The following is an 18,755-nucleotide window of genomic DNA, read 5'->3' as shown; positions in this document are numbered from 1 at the left end:
GGTGAGATATTTGAAGCTTATTGGACTACCTGAAAATCATGGTCAACAAAAGAGACTAGACATCATCTTCCAAGAAATTGTCAGGGAAATTTCCCTGATATTCTAGAACGAGAAGATAAAATAGAAATTGAAAAAAATCTACCAATCATTTCCTCAAAAAGATCCCAAAATGAAAACTTCCAGGAATATTATAGCCAAATTCCAGAGTTCCCAGGTCAAGGAGAAAATATTGCAGGCAGACAGAAAGAAATAATTCAAGTATTGTATAGCCACAGTCAGGATAACACAAGATAAAAAATTTGACTTTCAAATACAAAACCCTAGAGAAGAATAAAAATGAAACAGGAAAAATAAATCATAAGGGATGTTAAAATGTTAAAATGTTTACATTCCTACATGGGAAGATGATACTTCTAACTTATAAGAACTTTCTCATTATTAAGCAGCTGGGTGGAGTATATTTAGACAGAGGGCAGAGGTGTGAGTTGAATATGAGGGGATGATATCTTTAAAAAATATAATTAAGGGGTGAAATGAATGCTCTTGGAGAAAGGGAAAGGGAGAGGTTTAATGAAATAAAAAGCAAAAGCAAAAAGTTGAATTCAAAATTGGGAATATGCCCATCAATTGGAGAATGACTGAACAATTTGTGTGATGAGATTATGATGTAACAGTATTGTGCTATAAGAAATGATGAGCACAATGCTATCAGAAAAACCTTTAAAGACTTACAAAAGCTGATGAAAAGTGAAATATACTGTATACCAAAAACCCCCATTAATATTGTAAGATGATCTTCTGTGAATGACTGTTATTTTCATTAATACAATGATCCAAGACACCTCTGAAGGACTTATGAAAAATACAATCCATCTCAAGAAAAAGAACTGATGGTTTCTGAATACAAATTGAAGGGGCAGCTAGATGGCACAGTGGATAGAGCACTGGCCCTGGAGTCAGGAGTACCTGAGTTCAAATCCAGCCTCATACACTTAACAGTTACTAGCTGTGTGATCCTGGGCAAGTCACTTAACCCCAATTACCTCACACAAAAAAAATTGAAGCATAATTTTAATTCTTTTTTCCAAAAAAAAATTATTTGTTTTCTTCAACAACCTGACTAATGTGGAAATGTCTTGCATGACTACCTATGTATAACTTATATTGAATTGCTTGAGTTCTTGGGGTGGGGTGGGGGAGGAAGGAATAGAATTTGGAACACAAAGTTTTAAAAATCAAAGTTAAAATTTGTTTTTGCATGTAATTTGGGAAAAATAATTTCTTTAAGTGGAAAAAAAAAACAAAAACAACAGCAACAACAACAAAAGATGTCTAGTATTAACTGGCAATTTTTTAACATGTTTATAAACACATGCACCTTAGACAGTTCCAGCCTTTGCTTCTTCAAGAAGAAAATGTGATTCCTTTCTCCAATTCATTGCAACTTATCTTCTAGTTTCAATTATAATATTAATGGCAATTTTCATAAGAATGTATTTGTACCTCCAGAAGGGTATTATTTCCTCAGTTATGAAATTACTGATTATAAAAATTCCCCTTTCTAGGTTAGCAATGTTTAATTTCACATTTTCAGCATATTCCCAAACTCAGTTATTTTTAGCACTCTTGGTCTCTCTTTTCTACCACTATAGAAGCAAAATGGGTCTGAGGAAATACTTTTGCTTTTAAATTTTTTTCTGGTAATTGGATTACCAAAGATTTTATTATCTAATTGTCACTTTCTGGTGTTAACTCTCTTTTTACTTATATAACCAGATAACACGCAAATGGACTAATCTGATACATCTCTAATATTATGCCTAGCTTGACCCTTATCATAACATCAGATAACCTTAGCATCGGGCCATCAAGGAACTCAAGGACAATCTACTCCAATCCCAATATAACCTAAAATCAGGTGCTTTGGTAAAGCTTAAATGAGATAATGAATACAAAGTACTCTGTAAATTTTAATCACAATATAAATCCTTTTTTCTCTTCTTCTTCTTCTTCTTCTTCTTCATCATCTTCATCGTCATCCTCATCATTATTGAATTATTGTCATAAGGCCCTCTGTTTCTTAATAACTTCTTCTCCTGCACTCCTGATGATCTCAAGCAATATTTATAGAGCAATAATGCTGGCAAATGTTCAAAAACAAGGCTGGAGTGGGGTAAGAGGTGTACACAAACATTTTTTTAATTTAATCTGTATTATTAATACTTTATTGGGTCTAAATAATTGACAAAACAATAAAGCTAGCCCTATTGTATGGATTACTGATTTTGAAGTATAAATGCTAACACTGTAAATTTGATAATTAGTTCCTCAAAGCAAGTTAGAGCTGGCTCCAGCAAATTTATACCTAGTGTCTTCTCTAAAACATTCCCAAGAGATGTCAAAACAATATTTAGTGTGTCTAAAGATATCCTAGTCCACTTTGTGAGAGTTTAAATTATTAAGAAGTTATGGTATTGGTATCTTATTATAATAAGAGTAGGATTATGGCCTTCTAGTTACAGAGAAGCTTGGAGCCAGGAAGATTTGGCTCCAATCTCTTTATCAGAAATGTTTACTACATGACCACGAACAAACTATTGTCTTCTTATGCAATTCTTCAAATATCATTTCCAACAAGAAAATCTCTTAGAGTGCCCATTTCAGTTCAATTGCCATCTGATTTGGTAGGAGGAATTTCTTGGAATGGATGCTCCCTATAATCAATGAAACCACTGAGTCAGTCCCCATCCCTATACTTAGCTCAAAGCAGAATTTGATTTTGGGAAATTGCCACACTTGTCCCAACTGGTTCTGCCATGTGCAGCCAATCAGAAAAAAAAAATCCCTATTTTGTCTGCCAGCCCTTCACATACTTGAAAACAATTTGCATGACCCACTGGAGACTTTTCTTCTCCACCTCCAGTAGCTAACTTGAATATGGCATAAAATATCAGATCATTCATTTCAAAGTAATCAAAGAGCTGTCAGATAAACCAAGAGTAAAGTATGTTTGTTAGATAATCTACTGATGATCAAAATGATAGCTATATAGCTAGCTAGATGGATGGATGGATGGATGGATGCATGGATGGATGAATGGATGATTAGTAACTATGTATCACCATGTAGAGAAATATAATTTCAGCTTGAGTATTTTCTTTTTTTAATAAATAAAATATACTAGCTGTGTGACCATTGGCAAGTCACTTAACCCTCATTGCCCCACCAAAAAAGAAACCCAAAATTAAAATAAATAAATAAATAAAAGTATTTTATTATTTTCCAGTTACATATAAGGATAGTTTTCAACATTTGTTTTCATAGGATTTTTAGTTCCAAATTTTTCTCCCACTCTCCCTTCCCTCCCTCCTCCCCAAGACAGAAAGCAATCTGATATAGGTCAAATTTGTGCAATCACATTAAACATATTCCTGGATTAGTCATATTGGGAAAGAAGAATCAGAACATAAGGGAAAAACTTCAAAAGAGAAGGAGAACAAAATGACCAAATAGGAGAAACAGTATGGTTCAATCTGCATTCATAATCCACAGTTCTTTTTTCTGAATGTTGAGAATATTTTCTATCATGATTTCTTTGAAATTGTCTGGGATCATTGTACTGCTGATAAGAGCCAAATCTATCACCATTGTTCATCACACAATGTTGCTGTTACTGTGTACAATATTCTCCTGGTTCTGCTCCTCTCAGTCAGCATCAGCTCATGTAAGTCCTTCCAGGTTTCTCTGAACTCCTCCTGCTCATTGTTTCTTACAGCACAATAGTATTCCATTACATTCATATACCACAACTTGTTGAGCCATTCCCGAATTGATGGGTATTCCCTTGATTTCCAATCTTTGCACCACAAAGAGAGCTGCTATAAATATTTTTGAACATGTGGGTCCCTTTCCCTCTTCTATAATCTCTTTGGGATACAGACCTAGCAGTGGTACCACTGGGTCAAAGGGTATGAACAATCCCATAGTCCTTTGGGAATAGTTCCAAATTGCTCTCCAGAATGGTTGGATCAGTTCACTCAGCCTGAGTATTTACAAAGTATTTTTTTTTTTTAGTATTTAAAATAATTGTTATAATATCTTTACTTTTATTTCACATAAGACTCTCTCTATACACATATATACACATATGTATATATAGGTATGTGTATATGTATATACATATACATACATAATTAATTTGTATACATATATATTTTATCATATTTTGTGTGTTAGGTAAAACATGGAGCTAAGGATGGAGAAAGGAACCCTCAACCACAAGCTTTTGTGCACAATGGTTCCACAGATATAAATTTTCACAGCCAGCAGTCTTGTGTCCCCAATACTGGTTTTCTTTTCTTTTCCTGGAACAGAGTTCTATGTAATTCCCTAATTACCCACTTCCTGAAAGACAGACAACACAACATGACCAAGGATGTGTACATGCACAATTCAGTGACAGGTGTATACTGGGTCCTTGAAAATATTCCTGGAAATGGAAGTGAAAATGTCACCAGTCTCTTATCTACACTTTCTTTTCTTTTTTTTTTTTTTGAGGGGCAATGAGGCTTAAGTGACTTGCCCAGGGTTACACAGCTAGTAAGTGTCAAGTGTCTGAAGCCAGATTTGAACTCAGATACTCCTGAATCCAGGGCTAGTACTTTATCCACTGCACCACCTAGCTGCCCCCTTATCTACACTTTCAAGTGTTTTGTCAGAAGGTTGTGGACTTGCCGTTTCAGAGGATGGACAAAGCCAACTATGGGCAACTGTTCTCTCCTCTCTGACCACATGCTTCATATGATGTTTGCAAGGGGGAAGGGGAAGTGATATGATTGTTTAGCATATATGACTTAAGAGAAAATCTTATTTAGGAAGGATATAATAAAAAGGTTGCTTATAGCTTATAGTGCATTGACTTTAAACAATAGAGATTTCTTTTCTTTTTTTGTGGGGCAATGAGGGTTAAGTGACTTGCCCAGGGTCATGCAGCTAGTAAGTGTCAAGTGTCTGAGGCCGGATTTGAACTCAAGCCTTCCTGACTCCACGGCTGGTGCTTTATCCACTGGGTCACCTAGCTGCCCCCAAGATTTCTTTTAAAAGAAGACACCTTATGTAAATTTAAATAGTATCAATAATACACATTTCAAAAAAAACCCAGTTCACTCCATTGTGAAGGTATGGGATAATGACTAGACAATCCATGTACTCTTTTGTTAGGGAAATAAAGAAGAAAAAATGAGAAAGGTGGACTACCAGCACATCAGATAAATATACTGTTGAGAACCTATGGAAGGACCATGAATGAGTTCCACATATGATAGGCAGACAAAGAGGTTTATTAGCTACATCCTTGTTGGGAATACTTGCATTGATGTGACCATATATCCATTGAGGTATTAAAATGTATTAAGAGTGTCCCTATGCGGGGCAGCTAGGTGGCACAGTGGATAAAGCACCGGCCTTGGATTCAGGAGGACCTGAGTTCAAATCCGGCCTCAGACACTTGACACTTACTAGCTGTGTGACCCTGGGCAAGTCACTTAACCCTCATTGCCCTGCCAAAAAAAAAAAAAAAAAAGAGTCCCTATGGAAACAAGTCCTAGCTTAAGTTGTGGTAAATGTTAAAATTAGCACACTTCCTGATAATAGGGTTTTGTGTGGAAGGACCTTATAGATCAAGCTATATGATAGCTTCCTTTTAAAGAGTCAGAAACTTTTTGATCCACCAAAAACTGAAATAGCCAATTCATGATTCAAATGGATGAGATACAAACACCTACCTAAGCTAGCTCAGGGTTCAGAGGGACTTTTGTCCCCAGATCCAGATTTCGTTTGGGCTTTAAGATAGATTTTTAACTCAGGCATTTTTTCAAGAGCAAATTCTTATTTATATACTGTAAATATATTCTTGCCTGATATCCTCTGGCAGTGAATTCCCAGGATGTTGGCGATTTACTTTAGTATCTTGAAGAGGTTATATTTTCATTTTTAGTGCCATATCCCTTTTATATGGAATTTGAGTAATAAAAAGACCCGATGGAGAACACTTGCTCTAGGTTAGTTTTGTCTTTCGACAACAAACATTCTAACATCTGAGAGACAGAAAGGACGTAAATGGGCATCTACTCTAAACCATACCTTTATATAATTCCTTCTAGTCCTTTCAAGTCAACAAACATTGTCTAGGCATATACTGTGTGTCAGGCATTCTAGCCTTTGCCTAAAGAAAGACTGTGAGGAAAAGCCCTCTGCCTCTTGAGGTAGTCCATCAACAATTGTTCGTTTTTTTCTCATTAATTCATTCAAACTTAAATAGAATTCATTAAATACCCACTATGTTCCAGTTACAGTTCTAGAAACTGTGGATTTGAATTTCAATTCAAAACTCAGTTCAATGCCACTATCAACAGAAGGCTTTTTCCACACCAGCATCTACAACTGCCAATGCCTTCTATATTAGTTTTGAACTGATATGCCCCAAACTCCAATTGCTAGTGCCCCCGTAAAATTATCCTGTGTCTTTTTTCTATGTGTCTTATACAAACATATATATGCACATGTTCTCTCCCCCATTAGAAAGTAAGTTTCTCTAGGTCAGATTCCATTTTACTTTTATCTCTCTGTCTCCAGTGCTTAACCTCATGGCTGGCCTATGAATGCTTCCCAATTGATTGATAAAATATCACACACGCGCACACACACACACACACACACACACACACACAACCAACTTCTGATTTCATGAAGCTTACATTCATTTGGCAGGAAAATAGCATGTACACATAAGTCAATGAAAAATGGTTTCAAAATTAACATAAACTAATTTTCCAGGTAGTCAAAAACATTGGAGTGCAGGAAGGTATAAGGCTAAATCTTTTGCATGAAGCAATTTAATTTTTCTCTCTGTAACATCCACATATTACTCCTTTTTCTGCACTCTGGGGTCAAGAAGAGTGGGTCTAATCTCCCTTCCATATGAAAATCATAAAAATACATGAGACCAATGTTTAGCATCTCCCTCCTCAGCCTGCTCTACTTTTGGCTGAACTCCAGTCTACTAAAGTGATCTCCATGTAAAATGAACTTAAGGCAGCATCAGTGTGATGTTTGGACAAAAGGAGGATTAACATTTTTCTCAATGCCATCTGACTTTGGCCCAGTTTTTGCCTAAGTGTTTGCCACAGCATTTTGAAAGAGCATCATATGCATTGATTAACTTTGAGGAGCCACAATCCAGCAGGTGGACATAAAGAACATTCAGATTTTTCTTTTAAGGATTTGCTTCAGGGAAAGGGGAAAAAATAAACCACAGAAACTCTCACTGTGAGAAGACTACTATTTTTATCTCTTATCTTCTTTTCTCCTCTGAATCTCTATATCAAAAGCTTTCCTGAGTGAACTGAAATATCAGCCTTTGTTATTACTGGTGTTACTTTTGTTCATGATAAGATAACTCCTGTGGAGTTGGGAGATTGGGAATGGGAAGTAAGGAGGGATAAACTCATAACATGAACAAGAGAGAAGGCCAGCCTTTAGTGGATCTAATTCTCTGGTTAATGCCTACTCCCATATTTTCTCACATGCCCACGTCTTCCCCCTCAAATAAACTCTTCTGTGTATTTTCTTGTGATCATGTCTGCTTTCCCATGCTGAAAACTTTCAAAGCTAATGCTTGAAGTAAATGTTCAGAATATTCTAATTAAAAAGTATATGAGCCGGGGCAGCTAGGTGGCACAGTGGATAGAGCACTAGCCCTGGAGTCAGGAGGACCTGAGTTCAAATACAGCCTCAGACACTTTACACTTACTAGCTGTGTGACCCTGGGTAAGTCACTTAACCCAAATTTCCTCAACAACAACAACAAAAAAGGTAGATCAGCTTCTCATCACTTGGTGAAATGATTTCAAGTTTGCTAAAGGTACAGGCAGTATAGGTTGGTTTAAAGAAGATTCTTTTTTTTTTTTTTACTTGCAGGTACAATCATCGTGGACAACATGCTTATCAAAGGGACAGCTGGGGGCCCGAATCCAACCATTGAGCTCTCACTAAAGGACAACACGGATTACTGGGTGATGTTGGATCCAGTCAAACAGATGCTCTTCCTAAATAGCACTGGCAGAGTCCTGGACAGAGATGTTAGTTAGCTTCTTTTATATTCTCTTTTCTTTTAATCTCACTTTCCATAGGGACACAGAAGTTTGTGAAGAGACCACCATGAATACAGGAAACTCATTTCAAATGCCTTAACATAGATAATGTGTAAATAATGAATGAGAAACCAGAGGTATAATGGTGCTTTGTTTTGATCTGTGCAAATTAAACTAATGACATTCATGGAAATGGATAGGAGAGCTTGAACTTCTTTGACTAGCTGCAAAATCTGTCATTCTTTTTGGAAACAAGTTAAAACGTACACATTTTAGAATGATATTATGTCACTTTATGGTATCTTAATCATGATGTTCAGGGGATCCTGGATTTTTTAAAATTATATCCAAAGGGTTAAATCTTAGGAAGAACCTACTAATTTAGTAAGACTTTAAGCTTAGTCCTAAGGACAGATATGTGTCCATCCTCTAAGCACCAGCCTGGATAAATTCAGAGTGGTCCAATACAGATTGAGCATAAGAAGAACATTGATTGAGTGATAGATATTTCTACAACAGCTACCCAGGTCTCTCTTATTCATACAGGTTGCTGAACCTGAATTGGTGAAAGTAGGATAACAACAAAAAGATAGGTGGCGGAAGTACTGTGATATAATAGAAAAATCCATGGACTCAAAATCAGTAACCCCAGATTTATAATCTAAGGTCTAAAAATAATTGCTACTAGTTTTGTAAGTCATCAAATAAACTCCCAAATGCCATAAGTTTCCTCGTCTGTTTAAAAATGAAGAGAGTTTATATTCCATGTAATTTCTTTAATTGTTTAAAGTTTCCTTCTAGCTCTGTCAATTTAAATAAATCTTTCTCTGCATGATAAAATGTCAATTAGCTAATGAATTCTCTAACAAAATGTTAGGATGAGAGATTTAATGCTGTAAGAGATCTTCAACTTAATCCATTCTAATGCCCTCACTTCACAAATAAGGCAATAGAGACTCAGAGAATGTAAGGGAATTACTTACTCAAGGTCAGAATACAGTAAGTAGGGGAGCTGAGTTATGAACACAAATTCTCCGACCCCTAACTCAGGCTACTTCGAATAGTAATGTAAACAACATCAACAACCCCAGCCAGCAAAAACTAAATGGAAAAAGAATATTTGGAAGAGCACAATTCCTCTGAAGGGGTGATGATAAAGACAACATATTTGTATATACCCCGATGAGACAAGGGGCATAGCATGGAATAGTGAATAGATAGGACACCTTCAGTTTCAGAAACTTCCCAAGCCCATGAAATTCCCAATTTGATAACAGTGAAAATGAACATAATGATGACGATGACAATGATGAGGGGGATGCTGGCAGTGGTTGGAACAAGATGATATCAATGATGAATTGAATGACAGCTGATATTGACATAACATTTTTATCATTCCCATCTAACATCACAACACAATGAAGTAATTTCTATAATGAAGAAAATGATAGTCAGGCACTGTGCTAGGCACTGGGGGTACAAATACACTGAATGAAATAATCCCTTTCTTTGATAAGAATGCATACTGTTGAGCAGAAATATATATATAGATTTACATACATAAACATATACACATAGATTTATACACACATTTGTATTTAAAGTCTTGTGCAAATGCATATTGTGTGAATACACATGTATATTCACATATATGAAGTTATATAGAGAGATGAAATGGCTTGTCCCAACATCATACAGCCAGTATAGATCAGAGGTGTGAAAAAAGAGGGGAAAAATAATCGAAAGGATAACCCCCTGAAAAGGGGAAGGCAGAATAAGGCTAATTATATAAAATCAAGTAGAAGAAATCTTTCCTCCCACAGAACCTATGTGACCCTGCTTATCCTGTAATTTTCTTCTCTCTTCACTTAACATTTGAAATTTCCTAGTGAAAAGAGATTAGAATTATCTAGATCAATGTGTTGGGAATATTTACAAAGCGGAACTAGATACTAAAACCTTGTTTTGAGTTGATGAGCACCTGTTGCCTTGGAAGTAGAGATGTTGAGCAGAAGCTCACCATTTCAAATCTTAGAGAATACAAATTGCCTGACCACAGTGAGTTCCCACCATTTTAACAACCAGGTGGCCACATGCCTCAAATGTAGAAACCATGGTCTGGGGTCGGGGTGGGAAAGGGATCAACTTTGGAAATGTTAATATAAGAGAAAAATAAATCAGTGTGACATGGGGATAAATTTGGACACTACCTTTTGAGCTTCATTCAACATAATTCAGGTGATGGGTGTAGAAAGAATGCTTTATCTCTCCTCCTTTTGTGACCCTAGAAAGTTGCTTATTCTCTCAGTATTTTTGAGTATTCATACATGACCTTTGTGCAAGTGATCATCCTGGGATTGTGAATGGAAAAACAGATGAGACAGTGATATCTCAGTTTTGGCACTTAGCATTTCATTTTGGTTCCTAGGTTCAGTCAGACTTCCTAGCTTACTTAAAAACCTTTCAGGAAACAGTAATGTTCTTTGAGCAGTGTTTATTACATTGCAAAGTCTGTATTTTGTAAACCCTATTTAGGGCCTGTCTACTTTCTGTGAGTTGTAGACAATTGTAGAGTAGTGTAGAGTTTGGTCAGCCTGCCTCCTGGAATGGAGTAAGCAGAGAAAAGACATCAAGATACTGAAAATACTTTTTTTCCCCCTAGAAAACCATGGCCTTTGATCAAGGAGATTCATTCTATTAGGATAGCTAGTGAATGCCTCCAGGTGAAAGGTTTTTTTATTTGTTTTGTTTTTGTTTTTTTTTGTCATGTAACCTAAATAAATAACTCACTGGGTCATCAATTTAACAGGGGACGAAACCTTAAGGCCATCTCTTCCTGTCCCCCTTATTTTGATAAGTCTTTGTGGGAATTATCTTGCAAATTTACATCCTAAACTGAGAATAAACATCAGTTATTTTCCATGACTTCAAGCTTGAAAACTTAACCAAATCCTACTTTTTTTAACATCACCATTGCTTTGTATTCTTAATTTCAGACATTTAGCCTTTAAAGGAATTTATACATCTCTCAAAACTGTTGGTTGTGGGCCCTAACTATAAAGTATAAATTGCCATCAGTTTTGCATTGGGCTGCCTGTTAAAGTCCCCAAGTATCCAAAAACATGCATTTGACTCATTATTGCGGCCAAAATCAAAATACTCAATGATTTTAAAGTCATAGACATAGATTTGGAAAAGATATTTGAGTCTATCTCAATTTACATATAAGGAAACTGAGGACAGAATAGAGAAATAATTTGTTTATGGTCATATAGGTAGTAAGTGTCAGAGCTGGGATTTGAACCTAGATGCTTTATCTCCAAAGCCAGGATTATTTCTACTTCATTACACTGAGTTTGATGATATGTGAATAACTGTTCAGGGAATCGTTGTTTTGTACCCAATTCAACACCATTGCTATCAGTTCTTGAATCTTTTTTCTATTCTAAATTCTAAGTTTGACATTGAATATCTTTTCAATCATTTCTGTTTTATTTTCACAAATTTCCTCATGGATTTTAAGCAATATTTGACTTTTACAACTGTATCAGTAAGAACAGTTCTTTTTTTCCCCTTAAAACTAAATAAATGTGTGTGTGTGTGTGTGTGTGTGTGTGTGTGTGTGTGCGTGTGTCCCAAATAAAGCATTTGGAGGAAGTTTCCTGAATAAGTTTCAGATGCTTTCATGACAACTTTAAACATTCTCATGTTTCCTTAATCATCCCTTATAGAGTGAACATCTGTCCATTTCTATGATCCTTCTAAAAACCTATTTATAACTTCAATCTTTATCATCTCTTTAGGAAACACACACCAAAATTTACCCAGTAGGTAAAATAAGTCTTCTTTTTAGAATTTCAGAGATACATTCCTTTCTTCACTTCTCAACTTGTCAATTGTCTCATCTCCATTTTCCTACCCCACTTCTATTCCTTCCTCTCTTCTCCTTTCTTGGTGGCTTCCCCCCTTTCTCCACTGCTTTCTTTTACTGAAAAATCATTTTTATTCATTTGCTATAGATATTAGGAAAGAAAAAATATCCTTGAAAACAGAAAAGAGGAAAAACATTTCAATGAATATCCCTACCTGTGGAGACTGGATATACTTGGACTAAAATTGATGACAAGAATACATTTTTTATCTTCACTTGCAAAGAACTGTGTTTAAAAAGTACAGAGAATCAATATCCTCCGTAGATCATTAGAAATTTCTTTATTTTTGTTCTAATATTTTGGAGAGAGTTACTAAGCTCTACATTTATCACCTCAATAAATTCCCAATGTGATAATCCTTTAAAATATTTTTATTTTTAAAAGATAAAAATTCAAAAAAATGGCCATTCCCCTTACATTGCTAAACATTATTCATATGAAATATGCAAAACAGCTTTTCTCCCTGGATATCTACAACAGATAGTTGTTGCAATTAGTTACTCCAAAAATATGAATATTTTCTTTGTTTGTTGAATAAAACAATTAAAAAGAATTAGTGAAAATTAAATTACAGTAATTTATTTTTCCTTTAGCTCTGACAGGCAAAGCAGAGTTTCTTCAGCTCATTCCTAAGCATTTTGGTGTCCCTAACCTCTCACTAATCTACTTAGTAGAACTACAATTGACATATTTACAGCCATCCCATACAGCAGAAAGGAATCTATTCTAACATCAGATTACAATGTGTCTGTTATATATTAGCCATGGGGAATTCTTGCCTTCAGCTCTAAACCATTAGGGTGAAAATTTATTGCCTTCTGTATTCGATCTAGGCTAGCAGGAAAGGAGAGAGGAAGGGAACAGGACTATGGAGTGAAAAGCTTTGCTAGGGTCCTGAATATTCCTAATGTATAGGTATTTAGATTGCCCATTTGGTGACTTGGTATACCAGAATGGTTGATCTATTTGCAAAGGCTATGACATTTCTGTCCCAATAATATCAATGGAAGTGGAATAAGGATCTTAATGAAAAGATTTTTATATATTTCTCCTGAAATATTTATAAGCTAAATAGGATAGGAGCACAAGAATAGAGCCCAAAAGGTCCTCAGAAGCCATCTCATGCAAAATCCTCCTGAATTACAGAGCAAGAATTTAGGCCACATATTAGGATCACAGACATAGAATTTAAAACGACTTCTACCAGCATCAAGTCTAACTTGCTCATTTTATAATTATGGAAACTAAGGCTCAAAGACTGACATCATTCATGTGGTTGTCCTTGAAGATCATGTGCCAAGGGTGACCTCAGCATATGTATCTTGTCTTAAATTTATGTTGAAATTTTCATCATCTCTCCATGAAACCTTTGAAATACATACGCTCATTGAGTTAGAAGGGACCGAAGGAATCACAAAACCCAATGTCCTATTTAAAACTGGAATCCTCAGTAGAAAACTATGGCCTCCAGTCTCTGCTTGAATACCTCCAAGGACAGAGATGTCAGCACTTTCATAATTATGATGATAACTAATATTAAATATTAATATTAAAATTTAAAAAGCACATTGCATGATAATTCCAATGAACCTAAAAATACATTTGTGAGGTTTTATTATCCCCATTTTAGAGATAATAATAATAATAGGTTGTATTTGAATGTTATTCTAAAGTTTGCAAAGTGCTGTACACATATTATGCCATTTCCTTCTCCTAAGAAACATTGAAGATAGGTACTATTAATATCCTTATTTTACAGATCAGGAAACTGAGGCAAAGGGAGGTTAGGAGAATTACCTAGGATCACACAGTTAGCAAGAGTCTGAAGCTGGATTTGAATCCAACTTTTCCTAATTCAGGCAGTGTTCTATCCAGTTGCATTATCAAGCTGCTTAAAGTAAGGAAACAATCTCAGAGGTTAAGTGATTTGTCCAGAGTCATAGAATTATTTAGTTTCAGAAGAGGGTTTCTACAGATGTTTTCCTACCTCTAAGTCCAGCACTCCACATTATACCAAAGACTGCCTTAAAAGCTGTATGTTCAATTTCCAAACAGTTCTATTTAATGCAATCTTCCTCCTGCTTTCCATATTGAGCCAATGTCTGCTTCCCTCTTTGCCACACACTGCGTGTGATACCACACATCTTAAGTCTCTCTTCCACATATAAAAGTATTTCAAATGATTAAAAAATTCCAGTATGACTCTAAAAGGAAGCATAATAACGTGTATGGCAAACAGCTTAATAAGACCAGTCCCTGATATGTACTAGCTGAGTAGCAGTGCATGTAGCAAAACAAACAAACAAAAAATACCCAGAGCCAGAGGCAAATCTCTCAAATTCTAAGGCTCTGACAAGGTGCTAATCTTTGTCATTAGAGAGAGGGTCCTTTGAAGGACTTCCTTATATCAATGGAATCGTGGATCTGAATCATTTATAATAATATTCCCAAAAAAGTCCAATTTACATCTTTGTAGTTAGTGAGGTGGAATAGTAAATGGATCATTTTACTTAGAATAAAAAAGAACAGATATTTACTAGCTGTGTGACTCTGAGCTGATCATTTCACTTCTGTCTGCCTCAATTTTCTCATCTGTGAAATGGGTATAATAATCTCACCTGCTTCACAGGGTTGATGTATGGATCAAATGAAATTTTCTATACATGCATATAAATGTGCATGTTTGTATGTATGCATGTATACACATGTGTGTTTGCACACATATCCATGTGTGAACATGTATTAACATGTGTATGTTATTAGATGTATGCATGTACATGTGTGTGCATATATGTATATGTATATGTTTATCTCCTTTACAAAACATGGAACACTATACAAATGCAAAAATAAACTCTAAATGCTCTTCTATAGATTACACATTCCTCATATCTTCAGTTGTATATTCTATAACAAGATTTTCCTATCCATCATCTTGGTTGCTCTCCTCTAGAAATATTTGAGTTTATCAATGCCCCAGATAAAATGATGACTCTTTCCTAAGATTCCTTCCCTTTCCAGATCCTAAACCAGTTTGTCTTTGTTGGTAAAAATAAAATCTAAAGTAATAGTTCACATTCTTGCTTCTTTTGCTTGGTGAAAGTTGATTTTCTGAACATGTAATTTTTAAAAAAATTTCAGATTTTCCATCTTGGTGTAGAATGAAATTTTCATCAGATGGGTGGATGTCAAAGGCATCACATGGACTTCTGAACTTGTAGCTAGTATGTTTGGGGTTTGAATCCTACCTCAGAAGCTTATTAACTGCAATTCTGGGAAAAACACTTAATCTCTTTGGGCCTCAGTTTCCTTATCTATAAAATGAGGTCAATGATTGTAAGGTTTCTTCCAGATCAAAGTATGCAAATCTATGATCAAATTATCTTTCCCAATGCTGTTCATTCCTACTTTAATTTCACTTTTATATTTTGTATTAAAAAAGCTTCATCCATAGTCGCTTTCTGACTAAAATGTTGAGAATATGCCCGTACTGGGATATGACTGACCTTATGTTTTGGATTTTCTCCTTCTGTCCAAGTCTCTGCTTCCCTGGACCCATACATAGTATATTTTTATACATCTCTATATACTTATGTTGCAAATTTCTGCTCCTTCTTCCTATTGGATTTATTTCTTTTGAACAAGGTAAGATTTAAAGTTGGAAGTCATTTTAGACATCACTCAGTCTGAACTCCATTTTATAGTTGAGGAAACAGAAGCATTGAAAAAATGAACAAGGTCTTACAGGTAGGAATAGAACTGAGATTTGAACTCAGGTCCTCTGATTCTACATACACTATTTCTTCTATTATGCCATGGCATTGCTCTATTTTTATTGTTCTATAACAACTAGCATTTATATAGCAGTTTAAGATTTGCACATTGCTTTATACTTGTTAACTTATTTGGTCCTCAAAACAACCCTGAGAAGTATATGCTATTATTATCCCCACTTTATACATAAAAAATTGAGGCTGAGAAGCAAAATTACTTGTCCAGGAACACACAGCTCCTAATTGAGGCAGGATCTAAACTCAGGTCTTCCTGATGCCAAGTCACTTGTAAGTTATATCTACCGCTTTCTTGTTCAGTCATTCAGTTGTATCCAACTCTTTGAGACCCTCAGGAACACATCCCAACAATATTGGGTCTTAATGGTATAGAAACTGGAGTACTTTGCCTTTTCCTTCTCCAGTGGATTAAGGTAATGAGAAATTAACTGACTTGTCTACGGACACATAGCTAGTGAGTATCTGAAGCCTAATTTGAACTCAGGTCTTCCTGACTCCTGATTCCAGGTCCACTGAGCCACATAGCCGTATGCGTGTGTGTGTCTGTGTATATAGAGAGAACAGTATATATATGCATTAGTGAAGGTATGTATATGTATACACAGACATATGTATTTGTGTTAAGGATATATAAACACACATGTCTCTGTGTATACAAATATACTTGCTGTGTATATGTGCATATATGTACAAAAATATAATATATCTTCATCATTAGCACATCATTAGCATGGATATCTTACCTTCCATCTTCTAGATACTGTGCTTAGCGCTTTACAAATATTATCTTATTCTATTTAATAAAATATAATGGGAAAAGGATGATATATTGTGATATAATAAAGTATATTATTATGTGATATATAGCATGCTATATAAAGAATATATGTCATGACATAACATCATGTAATATAACATATTAAAACATGTTGTATTATTATTAAGGTATCCATAAGAAAGGATTTCCCCTTGCAATAACAATGTTTGCTTTGCTTATCGATAATACGTTATATATATGTGTGTATTTATACATAGATATAGTGTGCATATAAAAGATATCTTATTGTATTCCAGATTTAATCTATTAAAGAAATACATTATGATTTTCCCCCATTTTACTCCAGGTAATCTGGAAACTGTCAGTTGCTAAGGGGCCATATCACTTTCTAATATAGAAAAGAATATAGAAAAAGGGTATACCACTTTCTAACATAGAAAAGAATTTGGAAATAGTATTCACCCTGTAATTTGGTCTACGTGCAGTTTCATTTATCCTTTTTTTGCATGTCCTTTCTTCCTTGCAGCCACCAATGAACATCCATTCCATTGTGGTGAAAGTCCAGTGCATTAACAAAAAAGTGGGTACCGTTATTTACCATGAGGTTCGAATTGTGGTGAGAGACAGAAATGACAACTCTCCTACTTTCAAGCATGAGAGCTACTATGCCACCGTGAACGAGGTCAGCTGTGCTCTTCTCTTTCTTCCTATTGCTTTCTTAGATCTGTATAGAGACAAATCCAGATACTTGCTGGGAGTGTTTCTAGTGCTATCAACAGCTTACCATTAGCTGTTATATTTAAGAATACTAAATATTCCTTGCCATTTGATTTAAAAAGAAAATTAAGGAAGCAATATATAAAATGTTTTTTAAAAAGTTCAGAAAATGGGTAATATTTTCCAGTGTTTTCAGAAAGTTTTTGTAGGAGAGTGCTAAAGATTGAATATGCTACTGGAGGAGATAAATCCTGTAAGAAATCCATTTTCATTGATGTAGGCATACTTTATTCAAGCCAGTTAGGGGGCAGTGTTTGGCCCCTGTTCTTTATGAACCTCCAGGAACTTTGATGTATTAACAAACAGGAATTACAAAGACACTGTGAATACTGTTTTTCTTCTAAGACAATAGAATGATAATGGCTTCCAGTTTTAAAATTCTTTCCATTCTCCAAAGCATTGTTCTCAAAGCAACCATGTGAGGAAAATAGCATATAATATTATCCTTTTTTTTTTTACAAGTTAAGATACTAAGGTACTAATTGATATCATGATTAACTCATAGGCACAGAAAAAGAGAAGAGTTAGAACCTCAATCTGCCTACAAGCCTGTCTATATATAATTGTCACAACAGATTCACAGAGCTGTGAGGTTCTAATACAATCTAGAACGCTCCAAGAATCCCCTCCACAGTAACCCACATGATCATCCAGTTTCTTTTTTAAATGGCTCTGTTTTGGGAAGGAGTTCAGTGCTTCCAAAAGGAACTCATTCTATTTTTGGTAACTAGTAGCTAGGAAATGTTCTCCTTATAGTTAAAGAATTGACTCAGTTCTCTGCATATTCTGGCTTGGTTAAACCACTACAGTTACTGGTGGGTATGAGAGAAGAGACATTCGAAGAGAGAACTTCTCTACCAAGCTGTACAAGGCAAAGGGATTTTATGCTCATGGGAGAAACAGAAACAAAACAAGAGGAGGACAAGGTAGACATGATAAGTTAAGGTACATAGTTGGGAGCTTAAAAGAGGCCTGCAAAGCAGAGAATGGTGACATACTCAACAGTTCCACAGTGATTTGGAATATTTATTTCAAAATAGGTAAAAAAAGGAACTATTGATTTCAAATTTCAGGAAATTTATTTAAGTAAGCTAGTCCAAATGAAGTTCTCCATGGTAATATACTTTCCCATGGTTCTTTAGCTTAGGAGAACCCAATTATCCCAGAGCCAACTATCCCTTTTCAGCAATGTCAAATGCTCTGCAAGCATAAAATACTAGAAGCCTTGAGCTCTGATTATATAGTTTCAAGCCAAAATGTGCTGTGTCCAAGCTCCCAAAGCTCATTCTTAGTTGTATCCTTTGGTCCAAGAAGAAGTCATTCTCTT

General features: G+C 35.3%; 1 protein-coding gene across 1 annotated transcript in view; it reads left to right on the top strand.

Annotated features, from left to right (window-relative positions):
• PCDH15 (protocadherin related 15) overlaps positions 1 to 18,755 on the top strand; it is a 2,141,593-nt gene that overhangs the window by 1,513,700 nt on the left and 609,138 nt on the right. Inside the window, exons 8-9 of the mRNA XM_043982395.1 lie at positions 7,978 to 8,138; positions 17,178 to 17,333. Of these exons, the coding sequence (XP_043838330.1) occupies positions 7,978 to 8,138; positions 17,178 to 17,333 (317 nt within the window). The remainder of the gene's footprint in view (positions 1 to 7,977; positions 8,139 to 17,177; positions 17,334 to 18,755) is intronic.

This window comes from Dromiciops gliroides, chromosome 2 (genome assembly GCF_019393635.1).
Source record: "Dromiciops gliroides isolate mDroGli1 chromosome 2, mDroGli1.pri, whole genome shotgun sequence".
NCBI lineage: Eukaryota > Metazoa > Chordata > Mammalia > Microbiotheria > Microbiotheriidae > Dromiciops > Dromiciops gliroides.
The sequence above is the reverse complement of the archived record's forward strand: the minus strand, read 5'-3'. Positions and strand labels throughout refer to the sequence as shown.